General features: G+C 46.3%; 1 protein-coding gene across 2 annotated transcripts in view; it reads right to left on the reverse strand.

The window, feature by feature from the left end:
• Nucleotides 1-341: 341 nt before the first annotated feature.
• The window catches only part of SLCO2A1 (solute carrier organic anion transporter family member 2A1), a 54,602-nt gene continuing 40,152 nt past the window's right edge, over nt 342-14,791 (reverse strand). For both annotated transcript variants that reach the window (XM_077349097.1, XM_077349098.1), the window contains exons 7-14: nt 12,336-12,411; nt 11,915-12,079; nt 10,252-10,441; nt 8,819-8,978; nt 5,812-5,981; nt 5,237-5,301; nt 4,085-4,205; nt 342-1,100 (exon numbers count right to left, since the gene is read on the reverse strand). In XM_077349097.1, the coding sequence (XP_077205212.1) occupies nt 980-1,100; nt 4,085-4,205; nt 5,237-5,301; nt 5,812-5,981; nt 8,819-8,978; nt 10,252-10,441; nt 11,915-12,079; nt 12,336-12,411 (1,068 nt within the window). In that variant the 3' untranslated portion in view covers nt 342-979. The remainder of the gene's footprint in view (nt 1,101-4,084; nt 4,206-5,236; nt 5,302-5,811; nt 5,982-8,818; nt 8,979-10,251; nt 10,442-11,914; nt 12,080-12,335; nt 12,412-14,791) is intronic.

Here is a 14,791-nt window from a genome sequence, read left to right on the forward strand (position 1 = left end):
ATGGTCTTTTAAAATGTTTTGCTTCAGCTTTGCCTTTCAAAACCCAAGGAAAGGTCAGGTTCATTTCAGTTTTTAGTAAACAAAACAGCAAAAATCAATGTATTTTCAATTTCTCTGAAGCTCTCTGAATCTGGGATACTTTCATCACTGTGCATATGAAGCATTCTTTATACCTCAGGGGAGGTATTTAGAAACAATTCACCATCACATACTTTGATTGGCTCCATTCAAAGAATCCCAGGATCAGATGAGGTATCACTATAGCAACAGGAAAGCCTGAAGCCAAGTAGAATATTGGCCTATTTTTTCCCCAAGGAGATCAATAAAAATCCATGCACAAATTGGAAAAGAGTTGTTTTTATTTAAAAATTCAATATTTCATAACAATAACTTTACACATCGAGTGAAATTTATATTCACCCTGACCTGCATCCCGCTCACAAAAGGGTTTCTAAGAAGCTATGCTCTCTTAACTGTAACAGCTTTAATTTGCCATTCCTATCCTTCTAATGTTTTCCAAGAGTCCAGGTTGGCTTTCTTCCAACTGTCTAACCTACTTGCTTAAGGGAATGAAAAGAAATGTCCACTCTTGGGCATGTCAGGTTGACCGCCGAATATAGTCACAGCTACACAATGGCCCTCACTGGGTGTCCCTGTCCTAGGCCCATGGATATCTTCCACTGAGGCCTCCCAGATAGAAATAGCAGGCGGCACTGGCTTGTTGGTGCTTACTATCCTTTGGACAGGCCTGAACCACCGAGAGTCTAGCTTATGGCTCCATTTACTGGCATCAGGGTGTGTCCATTTCACTGGGCTGCACATTGCAGGAGCCTATAGGCAAGAATGTAAAGTTCATCTGTGAATATGTTGTTCCTTTAATGTAAAAAGGCCACAAGGGCCGTTAAGTAAATACAGGCAAGGTACAAAACATTGCTGAATGCATAAAATGATGGTCAAGAAGTATCCTTGCAGTGCAGAACTATACTAGGTCAGAGGCTTTCTCTTGCACGTTGTATTCCTTGCTCTTGGTCACCTTCCAGCTGATTATGAACAACAGCAGAATACCAAGAAGTTTGTAAATCACCTGGAGACCCAAGTACCTGCCAAGAGAAGGGAGGGAGGGATGGAAGGATAAAACTTCAGTTGAATAAATCTTTAACTATATGGATTGGCCCCACTTGATTTAGAATAATATTCAGGGAAGAAAAAACATCTCAGAAATGTAATGGAAATAGCAGTATGATCTAGAAAACAAATCTCTGGACTGAATTATGGGAACACAGAATTCTGGAAGCCTGCACAGAACTTCATGAAACACAAGCATTCATTGCATTAACATGGGGAAAAGATCTTCTAACTAACAACCCTACCAAGTAGGTTAAGTGGCGAGGCAGTGACAATACTATCTCCTGTAAGACAGGTGTGACTCAATATCTCACATATTACTCATCCTGGTAGGATAGTAGGGGTGGGAGAGAACCTGTTTTTTGGTATTCGGACAAACTTCAAGGTGTAGTCCATAGAGACAAGTGCTGAAGCCTTTTCGTGAATGCTTTCTAGTGACAGTCACACGGGATTGGGCTTTTTCTTCCGAGCCAGGAGAGGAAAGTGCAGACTGTATTGCCATATGAGTTTGTACCCTCTGGAGTACTCTCTTGAATGATGAGGGATACTTTAGGATGGTGATGAAAAGAATGAGACAATTTGGAAAGCTTGCTTTCCTTTTTATTCTTTGTGGCATTTTAAAGGGCTTAGCTAGATGAGTGCTTAAGTTGGTATCTATGATAATTCACACCACAGTATGCCCCATTACTATGCAAAGGGTTTGAAATTAAGAAAGCTGGCAGGAAGAAAACTGACTCATTTAAAATGTGGTGCTGGAGGAGAGTTTTACAGACACCATGGACTTCCAGAAGACAAATCACTGGGATCTAGGTCAAATCAAGTCTGAACTCTCCCGAGAAGTTATAATAACTATATCTATTGTAATTTGGTCACATTTTAAGGAGACAAAAGTTACCGGAGAAGACAATAATACTAGGAAACAAGGAAGACCCAGCATGAGATTGATTGACTCAATAAAGGAAGCCATGGTGATCAATTTGCATTACCTAAGAAAGGCAGTTAACAACAGGATATTTTGGAGGCTATTAATTCAAAGGATTGCCATAAATTGGAAGCTATTTGATGGCACTTAAACACACTGCATATTATTATTCTATTGGCAGCTTATTGGTTTCTGAAGGAAACAGGACCTCAGAAAGCTGTCACTGTGGCATGGAGCTTTAAAGTAACCAGGACTTCCCTGCTACCTCAGACATCAGGTCACATAAATAATGGTCAGACTTGGTTTTTAGCAAAAACCAAGTCTGACCATTATTTATATGACCTGATGTCTGGCCTATGTTTTTTTTTTTTTTTGCCCTTAGGGACTGACAGTACTCTAGAAGCACATCTGAGGTTCTCGTCACAGGAAATAGTTTTCTCGGCCTCTTGTTGATTTATCTCTCTTCCTGATGAAGCAATGGATAAAGTATTGTGGATTCCTCTTTCTCAAAGAATCCTGTGATGCTGTCTCTTGGAACTGGAATGACTACATCTAGAATGAGATGGGCGTGAATACAGAAGCAGCTACAGTCACAGGATCTTGGAAGATCTTGGGGCCCCTCCCCAGGTTGACCTTAACATCTGGTCTACCCTTTATCCTCAAGGCATTCACATATCAGTACCGGGTGGAGGATGGAGGGTGGGGAAAGAATTTTATTGCCACCTGTGTATGTATGTTATGTTTTACTAGGGGGGTTTTATTGGGTGTTTATTACTGATATTGTAACCTGTCACAAGCCGTTTGGGAGTGGCGGGAAGACAGACAGACAGATATAAAGAACTATATGGAAAGAAAGATTGATGCCTGCAGTATCTACTGCCACAGCTTTTGTCTCCAGAGTAGCTTAGTGTTTTTACATAGGCAAGATTTTAAACACAGAGCTTTTCTGGAGGCTATTTGCCCCTACAAAGGCAAGAAGTCATTCAGAGATTTCCAGTGGTTAAACTTGGCATTCCAGAGGGACTCCAGAGGAATGGCCACCCTATGCCCTATTCTCTCTTCCTCTGGAACAGTTCAGCCAAAGTGGCACTTCCGGATTCCCCCCCCCCCCAAACTCTATATTGTTCAGGCAAGGCAGTTCAGCTGAGAGTGAGTCAGCAAGGCATATATAGGAGGCTTTCTGTTGGCATCCATTTTTGCCTCACACAAGGCTTGTAGCCATACAGATGGTCTGCTGCAGAAGTCTTGGCCTTGACGTGGGAGTTTAAACCGGCTTCCTAGAACAACTGCAAGGCTTCCTTGGGTGTGGCTCAGGTGCAATTCCTGGGGCTCTCATCTGGTCCTAGACTGAAGTCACTTGAAAGGTCTTCCAGAAGGCTTTCATCAACAAATGGCAAAGCAGAAGCCAGAGGATACCAAAGCACATTTGCGCACATAGCTTCAGGGGCTGGTATAATTGGGCCTTTCCCAAACATTCAGTGTAACAGGAATTCAGTAGTTCTAAGAATCAGGTTTTCCTCTTTGCCTTAAGGCTCAGCATGAAGCCAATGATGCACTTGCATGTGTGGGTTAAACAGAGCAGGGAAGAACTCTAGGCGGAGGTGGGGAAGAAATGCAGGTCCAGCCAGCAACTGGCCATGTCTGACAAGCAACAATCTACATGTATAACCGCATCGAGAGACAACAGCAACAGAACCACGTGACAAGCAGAGCACTCACTCCTTGGCTCTTGGTCCTATTCATCCTGCTTCTGTTTTCTCTTATTAGGGAGGGCATATTAACTCACTTCAAGGCTGCTTTAATAGCACTGTCACATGGAGGGCACCGGGCTGTCACTGCCTTGCCACTTAACCTACTTGGTAGGGTTGTTTTCTAGATAAAATGGGATAAACAGAAACCTGAACTCCTGGGAGGAGGAGAAGCAAAGTCCAAATATGACAGATTTTTTGAGAGCCCCAAGTCAGATGGCAGATATATACCTCACGTGAGAAAGCCCCAACCTAAGCAACCCACAAAATTAGAGACTCCACCGAGTACCTGGTGCGCAGGATGTTGTTGTCATAGTAAATGCAGGCTCCCGACTTTTCAGCCTGTTTTGTCCACCAGATGCACGAAGAGTCAATGAGTAAGCCAAAAGCGGCAGGAGCTGGCAACCAAGCTTCCGAAGGATAGAGAATGAAAGATGAAGGTGCCAAGATTAGTTACTGCTGGATATGCACAGACCGCATCTTTTGCCCCTGCACACAGGTGACCCAAAAGACTCTAAGGCCTAATGCAGAACTTCTGTTCTCATCCCAGAACTTAAACCTGAGACACGGCTAAGCTCTGGAGTCTGGATGTGAAATTTTGGAAGCATCAGTTGTAGAACCGCAGAATGCCACTGCAGCAGAAAAAGGGCTCTCCTAGAGCAGACCAAAGGTCTATTGAATCCAGCGCCCTATTTCCAGCAGTGGCCAACGAGATATTTGGGGAGAATCTCTAAAGCACAGCATGAGGGCAACAGCCCTCCCCTACTATGGCCCCTTAGCAGCTGGGATTCAGATGTATACAATCTAAAATATGAATGTTTTTTTAATTATCATGCAGGATGTGGTTGGGAAGCATAGCTGTGTACATTCCCACCCATGGGTCCTCCCTTTCCTACCTCCTCCAGGCCCATCATTGGCTATTTTGGGAGAGGCAGGCGGGTCAACATGGCATTTGGTCACATCCCCTGATAAATGTTTAACGTGTGTGTCTGTGCGTGCATGTGCGTATGTATGTATGCATAAACTTCCACCTTCCAGGGTTATCAAGAAACCACAGGGTTTCATGAAAGCCTGGTTTATGTAGTTACCATGTGAGACCAGACTATGACTTGAAGATGGCTGAGAAAATCTGGGTTCATCACCTTTTCTCTGGCCAGGTGGCTCTGTAGCTGGGAAGGGCATGAGGCCATTGCCAGCCAGCACTCATGCAAGGCATAAGACTAACAGTAGTTAATAAACCAACCTCAGGCCACTGTTTCAGATCCTGCTTTGACCAGCACCTAACTTGCCATAGCTGGTGGTGTGGTCTTGCATTCAGAGAATTACACTAACCACAATTAAGCCATGGTTTTGCACTATGTCTAAGCACATATGTCATCCACACATTCCAAGTTTCTGACAGCTAGAACAAGAGGGATATCAAGGTCAGGGAGGTGCTTACCTATCAGTCTCATCAATAAGAACTGGACTCCAATGGCAAAGGACTTTTCGTTATAGCTCACCACTCTGTATAAGATAAAAACACAGCACAATGGGCATGCAAAAATCCGTTACAGCTCCAGCTTGTTGTTACACAAAGAGGTGGGGATTGTTACACAAAGAGGTGAGGTTCTACAGCTGGCATTTGTTTCATATAATAAAGCCAGTAATGGGCCCATATGACGCCAGTCACTTCACTTCAGCTGTAGGATGTTCTTCTAAGAAGTCACACCAGCTGGTGTCCAACCCTCCCTACTTTTAGAAAACGAGTTAAAATGGATGCAGGATTTGTTTAATTTTTTCCCCGTGTTGGCAATACTAATGGTATTAATACTAATATTAATACTAATTTTTAAGAATAATAAGCCTTTCCTTTTACAGTATGCTATGGTTAAACAGCAGGAAGAACATCTGGGAAGAAATAGCTCACATAGCTCCTAAACAGGAAGAGGACTTTATTGTGGAGGAACTTTGCAGGGGTGAGTTCTTCTGTGAGTTGTACTGTGTCTCATGGCCCCACGCCCTTCCATTGCTTACCGTAAGACCATCATGTAGATAGGATTTTGACACAGGCATGCTATCAGTGCAGCAAAGGAGATGAGGAACATAACAGGAAGCAGCAAATTGGCACAGAGAATTGGACAGGATTCTAACTTTGCTGTGGATTGTCCAGTTCTTGTGTGAATACAGGAGCAGTTTGTATATGTCTGGTTGGAACAGAAGAAAAGAAAGTCAAACTCATTGCATAGAAATCAGTCACGTCTTTGCAGGATCTTCCATGGTTCTCATTGGACCTTGCTCTTCCCTAGACAAGGAGGAGACATCTTGTGGCTATCAAAGACCACAAGTAATCTAGCAGGAAGAAGGAAGGTAACAGGACGTGCGCATTCCCATTGCAGAAGCAACACTCTGCTGGCAGACACTGCTTCACAACTTGCAAACCTTATTGGAAATTTGAGCCTCGGCTGATCCTGAAAGTCCTGGGCAAGCGGCAATAATTTAAGTAAGGCATATGAAATTAATAGAAAATGAATTTATGAGTTTAACACATACATTATATATATATATATATACCTCAAGAGTAAGTGTAGTGGTTAGACCAGCCTTTCTCAATTTTGTTATCATTGAAAACCCTCTGAAACATTCTTCAGGCTTTGAGAAACCCTAAGCGATGAGATTGTGAAGATTATGGCTGGGAAGTATAGCTGTGCACATGCTTACCCCTTCCTGTGAAGGCCTGATAAACTCCTCCTAAGGATTGTGTGGGGCATCAGGAAAGAGGCTCTCTCTTGAATACACTGAATGCAAATCTAAGGCAACTCTCAGCATTTTGTCTGGGAGACTATGGGAAGCCAGAGAGAAATGCCTCTATGACAGACCTAGAGAAACTGCCTTTAGCCACAAGAACACATGGACACATGGAACTGCCTTGTACTATATCAGATCGTGGTTTAAACAAAGTCCAAGGCTGGCAGTGGCTCTCCTGGGTTTCCAACAGGGGTCTTTCACATCCCCTACGATCTCATCCTTTCAACAGGAGATGCCGGGGACTGAACCTGGGACCTTCTGCATACCAAGCAGATGCTCTACCAATAAGCCATGGCCACTCCTCTAAATCAACTGACTCACTGAGGTCTATCTGCTCCTTTATTAGGGACTGAACCCTAATAAAGGGTTCTTTCATTCGGAATTTTAAAGCAGTGGTCCCCAACCTGCGGGCCGCGGCCCAGTGCCGGGCCGCAAAGGCCATGGCGCCGGGCCACGGCTCCCTGTCCCCGCCCCCCCCGCAGTAAAAAACTTCCCCGGCCGCAAGCTTGCGGCCCGGGAAGCTTCTTACTGCGGGAGGGCGGGGAGAGGGAATCAGGGCCGGGCTGCGCCCGCTCGGCCCACAGGTGCGGCCCGATCCGTGGGTGCAGCCCGCGGCGCGGCCGGGCGCGGCTTGCGGGTGCGGCTCGTGGGCGCGGCCCAAAGCATGGGCGTGGCCCGCACGGGCGCGGTCCCTCCGGGCACAACCCGATGCCCTGCCAGCCCCCAGCCTAATAAAGGTTGGGGACCACTGTTTTAAAGAAAAGATATGTTCATTTTTTAAAGCAGAAGATGCCAAGAATTGCCTTGGGACATCTTGTATGTTTAATTAATGTATATATAACGCCTTCCCAGCGAGCTTGCTCAGGGTAGTGTATAGTGTTGCATATAACATATACAATAGTTAAACAATTAAAAATGAAAACAGTTAAAGCTGTTAAAACAGCATTCAGGTTTAAACCTGTCGGCATCAACAGCCTGCTTTGTAAAATCCCTTCCAGGTCAGGCTATGGTCTGGGTGTTTTACAGTAGATGAATAATAGAATCATAGAATCATAGAGTTGGAAGGGGCCATACAGGCCATCAAGTCCAACCCCCTGCTCAACGCAGGATCAGCCCTAAGCATCCAAGAAAAGTGTGTATCCAACCTTTGCTTGAAGACTGCCAGTGAGGGGGAGCTCACCACCTCCTTAGGCAGCCTATTCCACTGCTGAACTACTCTGAAAATTTTTTTCCTGATATCTAGCCTATATTGTTGTAGTTGTAGTTTAAACCCATTACTGCGTGTCCTTTCCTCTGCAGCCAATGGGAACAGCATCCTGCCCTCCTGGTAAACAGTAGATAGATGGGGCCCAGTAGATGTTAAGCATAGCACTGCCCCCCCCCCCCGAAAAAAAAGTCTGGTGGAAGAGTTCCATTTTGCAAGCCCTGCGGAACTGCATCAGCTCTGGCAGGGCCCAGATATGTTCCGGGAGCTCATTCCTCCAGGTAGGGACTGGGAAGGAAAATGGCTGATGCCCTGGTCGAGGCCAGACTTATCTCCTTAGGGCCAGGCGCCACCAAGTGGCTGGTATTAGCAGAGTGAAGGACTCTTCAGGAGGCATAGCTGGAAAGGCGGTCTCTCAGATATGCAGGACCCAGGCTGCAGATGGCCTTGTAGGTGAGTACCAGTACTTTAAACTTGATCCAGAATTCAACTGGAAGCTAATGCAGCTTTTGGAGCACAGGTCAAATATGTGCCCTCCAAAATGTTCCTGTAAGAAGGGGGTTGGACTAGATGACCCATGAGATCCCTTCCAATGCTCTATGTTCTATGTCACAATGGCCAAACAAGCCCACAACAGAGGTCATCTAAAACTGAGGTCTAACCATTTCTATTTATATATGGAATATGCCACTTTTCTCCCCTATGGGGACTCCATTGTTTATATTGTTTTCCTCTCTTCCATTTTATCCTTGTGAGGAAGGCTAGGCTGAGAGTGTGCGACTTGTCTATGGTCAGCCAGGGAGCTTCCAGGACACAGTGGGGATTTGAACCTGGGATCTCCCAGATCCTAGTCCTTCATGCTAACCACTGTACCCCACTGGCTCTCATGCAGCTATCCACTTGCCTGTGCTCCCATTCTCTCCTCAACCTGAATAACAGCATCATTCCTCAAGGGCATGCAGTTAGGCCAGTAGCTACTAAAACTTCCACATCTTCTTCCTGGCTGCTGAAACCCCAACTAGGGCTACATACCACGGCTTTGTCTGGACCAGAAGTTTTGACGAAGTCAGTACAACCTGCATGGCAGGGAGAGATGTATTCCGCACCATCATATCCACAGATGGGGTGGAAGATAGTCTCAGAGCAGAAGCACTGTTTGTTGCACTCATCCCACACTGAAGGACCTGATGCTCTGCCAGAAAGAATACAACAGACAAAATAACATGAAATTAAGCAGGGTGAGTGACAGGTATTTCCTTGGGTGATTAACCCCCTTTCCCCAGTTTGTCACGGCTGCGTTGTTGCCATTCAGAAGCCTACAGCCCTCCTGTTGATATCTCTGAGGTTTTCAGTGAATTTGGTCTCCATTATTAGCCACATTAAGTATGCAAACACCTTGGACTGGATGCGAAACCAGCCATCCGATGCTTGGAGTAATCTATCCAAGCACCTCACTGGAAACCACCAAACATCCAAAACTCATGAAAGAAAAAGACCTTAATTGAAGCCAGGAGCACTATACCTGCAAACTACAATGGTAAGACAGGTCTCTGTTTGCAGAGCACCTGAATAACAGTGGCCTCTCTAGGCCAGTGCAGCCTGATCTTGATTTACAAAGGTGAGAGTTCTTTTCCCTGTGAGACCTTTTCCAGTTGGAACTACCAGGAGATGAACCTGGAAGTAACTGCCTGGTACAAGCATCACTCATCTGAGCCTCACTGAAATATCACAGGAAGTGTCTGAGGGTTTGGCTGGTCTCCTCAGCATAAAAAAACACATTTATGAATGAATGAGATCTTGATGGTGTTCTCCCTGAATGGGAGATCACAGAAGCCAAGATCAAGCTGCTACCTTCTTTCATCAAACTCCAGCATGGAGTTAGCAGCAACCAGGCGCCTTATTTTAAATAGCCACCAGCATGTCTACAGTATCTACTCTGTGGGAGAAATGCCATCACAAACAGAATGTGGTACCTAAATGGATTTTACCGAGTGCAGCTTTCATCTCATGTTCAGACCTGCTGGCCTCCCAATTCTGGCTCACCACTGTGGATGGCAACTGAGAGTGTGGAAAGCATCCCTGGCAAAGACAAGAACCTTTTTCTTGGGACATTCCCACCCTCACAGTGAGATATCAGCATGCAGACCACACACCCCACACTACAGGGGACTCTTGGCAGGCAGAAGGAGAACAACATGGTTAGATCTGTTTTTAACTTGGGTAGTGCTGGAAAGCAAGTACTGCACACAGAAGAAATCTACCTTTCCCCCTAAGCCTCATGTGACGATATCAAAGACGAGACGGCAGAGAGACCCAGAGGTAGGGCTTGCCGGGGGATGAAAGGGGAGGAGTCTAAAGGAGCGGGGAAATTATTCAGAGTGGAATGTGGGTAGAGAGATTTGCAGGAGGAGATCTCCACCCCAGATCTGAGAGCAACTGCATCTCCTGGGGGTTGAACACATTACCTGGGTGGATAAATTCCAGCCACTGTCTTGGTGGAGCAGCCCATAAAGAAGAGAGGAATGCATAAAAGTGTGGAGATGAGCAGCACAACGATGCAGAACCGTGGGATGATTTTGAGGGAGAAGGAAAAATGCTTCATTAAGATGCCTCCAAACAGCATTCCCAGAGCAGCAGCTGGCAGGTTGATGAGTCCTGCAAGAGTTTAGAGAGGCCTTGAGCTGATGGAGAGCAAAACCCCTCGGAGCAACAGGAGGAAGCCAGGCATGCAAGGAACAATGCACCCCACTGCCTAAGAAAGGCAGTCTTCCTCATGTGTCTTTGCACACAAGCAAGGTCTGCAGCTGGGCTCCTGAACATTGGTGGACGGTCTTAAGTCAAAGAACGTCCAAGTGGGACCCTCTTCAGGGAAGGAATCTGCAAATGCGAGGATTCCACATGTGACAAACTGCAGCTAAGCTCCAGAGGTATTCACCCCTGGATGGGGGGAGGGGAGAGAGAGAAAATAGCTCTTCCCCTAGCCTAGCTTGGCCAATGGCAGGGAGCATATGGGGAGTGGGAAAGCAGCGTTTGTTGAGTGCTCTCCAGACACCAGTGGAGCCTCAGGCCACGGCCGCCATTGGGCAAGAGAAGAGCAATGGTCCTTTCCTCTCCCCCATTCTGTTACACCAAAGAACATTTAGCTGATCTCTCCTGTTTTAGAGGGTTTGATCCTCCTTCAGAGCAGTAATGAGCTTAACCCATTCACACAGCAAAGCTGGGGCATTAGATGAGCAAAATTTCATAGTGGCTCTAAAAAAACCCCCTTAGGGATGAAAAGCGAAGCGTTTTTGATTAATTCTCAGCCAGGATGGGCAGAATCTAAGGGTGCCAGTCCCCGGAGGGACCTGGAGATCCCCTGGAATTACAGCTCATCTTCAGGTGACAGAGGACACTTCTGGAGAAAATGGCTGCTTTGGAGGGTGGATTCCATAGCCTTATATTTGACTGACGTCCTTCCCTACTCCAAACCCCACTCACACCTGGCTTTACCTCCAAAGTCACCAGGTATTCTCAACATAGAGTTGGCAACCGTAGCAGGAGGGCCATTTGCTCACACTGCTTTTCATAAAATTACAGCCCTATACATGCAATCACAATCATTTCCTCAATGGATTAGGGGATTTAAAAAACCTCAAAGGGCAGTGAATGTTACAAACCATGTACTTTTAAAGGTTTGTTTTATTTACTTCATTTATTTATACCCAACTTTCTCCCCAACAGGGACCCCTAAAAGCAACTAACATGTTTCTCTCCACCATTTTACCCTCACAATACCCCTGTGAGGTAGGCTAGGCTACCCAGCAAGCTTCCCTGGCCCAACAGGGATTACAACTTGGGTCTCCAAGAACCAGGCCAGACACTAAACATCATCAACTATTTTTCATTGCTAACACCTTACGTGGTTAAGGGATGTTCTTTTACCTATGGGATACCGGACTGATGAAATCACCCTCATCCACTTCCCAGTCAGAGTGGCATGAGCCACTTGTCACCATCTCATACGATCCCAAGACAAACTGAACCCACGATCCTCAAACATGCCCGGTCCACAAGCTTCTTGCAGAGAAAAGCTTTGCACTGCACGCAAATCAGATGGCCAATCCAGAACCATTCATGTGCTCTCACCTATGAGAAAGTTTGCATAGGAAGAACTGGTCCCAAACTGTTTCTCCAGGTATTTGTTGAGGAAGGTAGAGAGGCCAGCAATGACGGAGGAGAAGCTGCACTGAGCTATAACCAGCCATATGAATAATGGATTGAGCAGCAGCGAGAGGAATCCTTGAGGGAACTCTGAGAAGAGAATGGGGCAGAGAGATTAGAGGCAGAGGGAGAATCTCATCAGCTGTGTATACAAGTCTTGGCTGGACTCTACAGATGATGCTGGTTGCATTAGAAAGCCCCATAAGGAAGGACTGGAATTCTCTATTCTTGGGTCAGACTTTGAATGAGGAGAAATCTGGCACTCAAAGCTCAATGATGCTTCTACACAGAAACAGATTTGGTAGCACAGTTACTTAATCAGAAAGTTGGAATGAGAATCTCTTACTTTTAATAAATTCCCACAGGGATCCTTCGGTCTTTGCTTTCTCTGATTTCTTCAAGATGTCCACTTCAGATCCTACCTGTGGGGTGATGAGCAGAGAAAATGCTTTGTGCATGGACAATAAACAGGGATGAATGGTTCACACTGCCCTGGGAACTATGCTGAAAACTGTAGCATCAGAGTGTGCAGGGCAAGCAAGTGAAGGGGGATGCAGATCCCAGGACAAAGGCAGATCCAGAAAACAGTCATCCAGGCTTGTTTCTTCTGCTTCACCCAGTTCTGTCCATATGGTGATATTATGATTCTTCCTTGGAAGGATAAAAGGGCTGGGGCAAAAAATAAACACTGCAAGATATGGGTGAATGAATATTTCTAGCTGTATGATAACAGTTTGCCTTTTTTGAATCAATTTATGTATAATTCTGCTACAAGCCAAGAATGAGACCTACGTCCCTACTTTACCCAAGAATCACATGAATGGAAGCTAAAGTTGAATTTGCTTCTTCCAGTTCTCCCTCAGTGACTAAAATATTTTAAGGTCTGCTGTGGACAAAGGGATTTCTGCCTTCTCATTTTCATCCTTTGGGTGCTCTGATTGCTTTGTGAGGTTTTTTTTCCTATTTGGCATGTAATTTGCTCCCTCTAGTGGTCAATTTGATATTCTGTCACTATGTCCAGCACAATTCCCTGCAAATTTAAACTATAGGCTTTTAAGATGGATATAAAGTGATGTAATATAAAACTGGCCACTAGAGGGAGTGAAACAAGTGCAAGACAACTCCCGGCCCTTCCCCCAGCAGCATGACCACAGAAGCAAAGAAAATAATAGGGAAAAGACAATCCCTGCACAGCACAACTGTCTACTTGGGCCCTTTTTTCTCTTTCTGCACCCCCCCTCCCAATTCTGTGGCAGAATCAGAACTCCAATGAATATGTGGGATAAGCACACAAGCTGATAGTACTCGTCACAATTTCTTCGTCATGGGGGAAAGCATTTATAAGCTCCATTCTCTGCTGTCAAGTAGTACCCACAGCATGCTTCTTTCAGAGAACAAGAACATAAAGTTCATTGTCAAAATAATCAGGAGAGCTCTCAGCAAAGACACAAGGCCCCCACATCTCCCTGTCTCCTGGGGAGTTTCTGGAGGCGCTGAAGGAGGCGGTGGTCTGTCTCTTACTGAAAAAATCATCACTGGACCCATGGTACCCAGCCAGCTACCACCCAGTGTCACTTCTTGTGTTCCTGGGCACGGTGGTTGAAAGGGCCACGACGGACCAGCTCCTGGCATAATTGGATGAATCTTCAGAGTTGACCCATAACAGCTGGACTTCTGAAGTGGAGATGGTGTTGGTCATCTTGACGGACGACCTCCAGCAACAGCTGGATCGGCCATATTCGTGTTACTTGATCTGTTGTCCACGTTTGACGTGGTCGATCATGAGTTATTGGCTTGCCACCTCACCAAAGCCGGGATTCGGGGGACAGCCCTCCAATGGCTGTGCTCCTTTCTCCAAAATTGGACACAGAGGGTTGCATCCCTACTGACTCCCTTGTGGGGTACTCTCCCCCTTACTAACATATTTATGTGCCCTCTGGCCCATCTGGTTCAGAGCTATGGGCTGGGTTGTCACCAGTTTGCAGATGACACCCAGTTCCATCTCCTCATGGATGGCCACCCGGACTCCCCCTCAGATACATTTGTCAGATGTTTGGAAGCGCTCGCTGGATGGTTAGAGCAGAGTCACCAGAAACTCAACCCCTCCAAGATCGAGGTCCTGTGGCTGGGCAGAAAGGTAGCTGGACAGGAAGCGTGTTTACCCACCCTGGCTGGGGTGCAGATTGACATTGCTCCCTCGGCCAGGAATTTGGGCATGACCTTGGATGCCTCCCTCTCAATGGAGGTCCAGGTCACAGGGGTAGCCTACACAGCATTTTCCCACCTTTACCGGTGAGGCTATCACCACCCTACCTATCCTCAGACTGTCTGGCTACAGTACTCCATGCAACGGTCACCTCCAGATTAGACTTCTGTAACTCACTCTATGTGGACCTACCCTTGTCTTTGACCCCAAAATTACAGCTGGTACAAAATGCAGCCTGGGCTGGGGCAGCTGAATTGGTTGCCAGTTGCAGACTGGATCAGATTCAAGGTCTTGGTATTAACCTTTAAGGTGCATCCGCGGCTTGGGCTGTGCCTATCTGAGGGACTGCTTGTCTCCTTATGCCCCTCAGTGGGTGTAATCTGCTTGTGGTCCCTGGCCCAGAGAAGCACATCTGGCCTCGACATGGGCCAAGGCCTTTTCGGTCCTGGACCCAACCTGGTGGCATGAGCCCCTGGAAGAGCTGAGGGCCCTGATGGAGCTGCCTAAGTTCTGCAGGGCCCTTAAGTTGGCGCTCTTCTGACAGGTCTTTGCTTGAGGCCGGGGTCAGAAAAAATGGGTCCTGCTTCAGCCGATGC

Source organism: Paroedura picta, chromosome 8, assembly GCF_049243985.1.
Source record: "Paroedura picta isolate Pp20150507F chromosome 8, Ppicta_v3.0, whole genome shotgun sequence".
Classification (NCBI taxonomy): Eukaryota; Metazoa; Chordata; class Lepidosauria; order Squamata; family Gekkonidae; genus Paroedura; species Paroedura picta.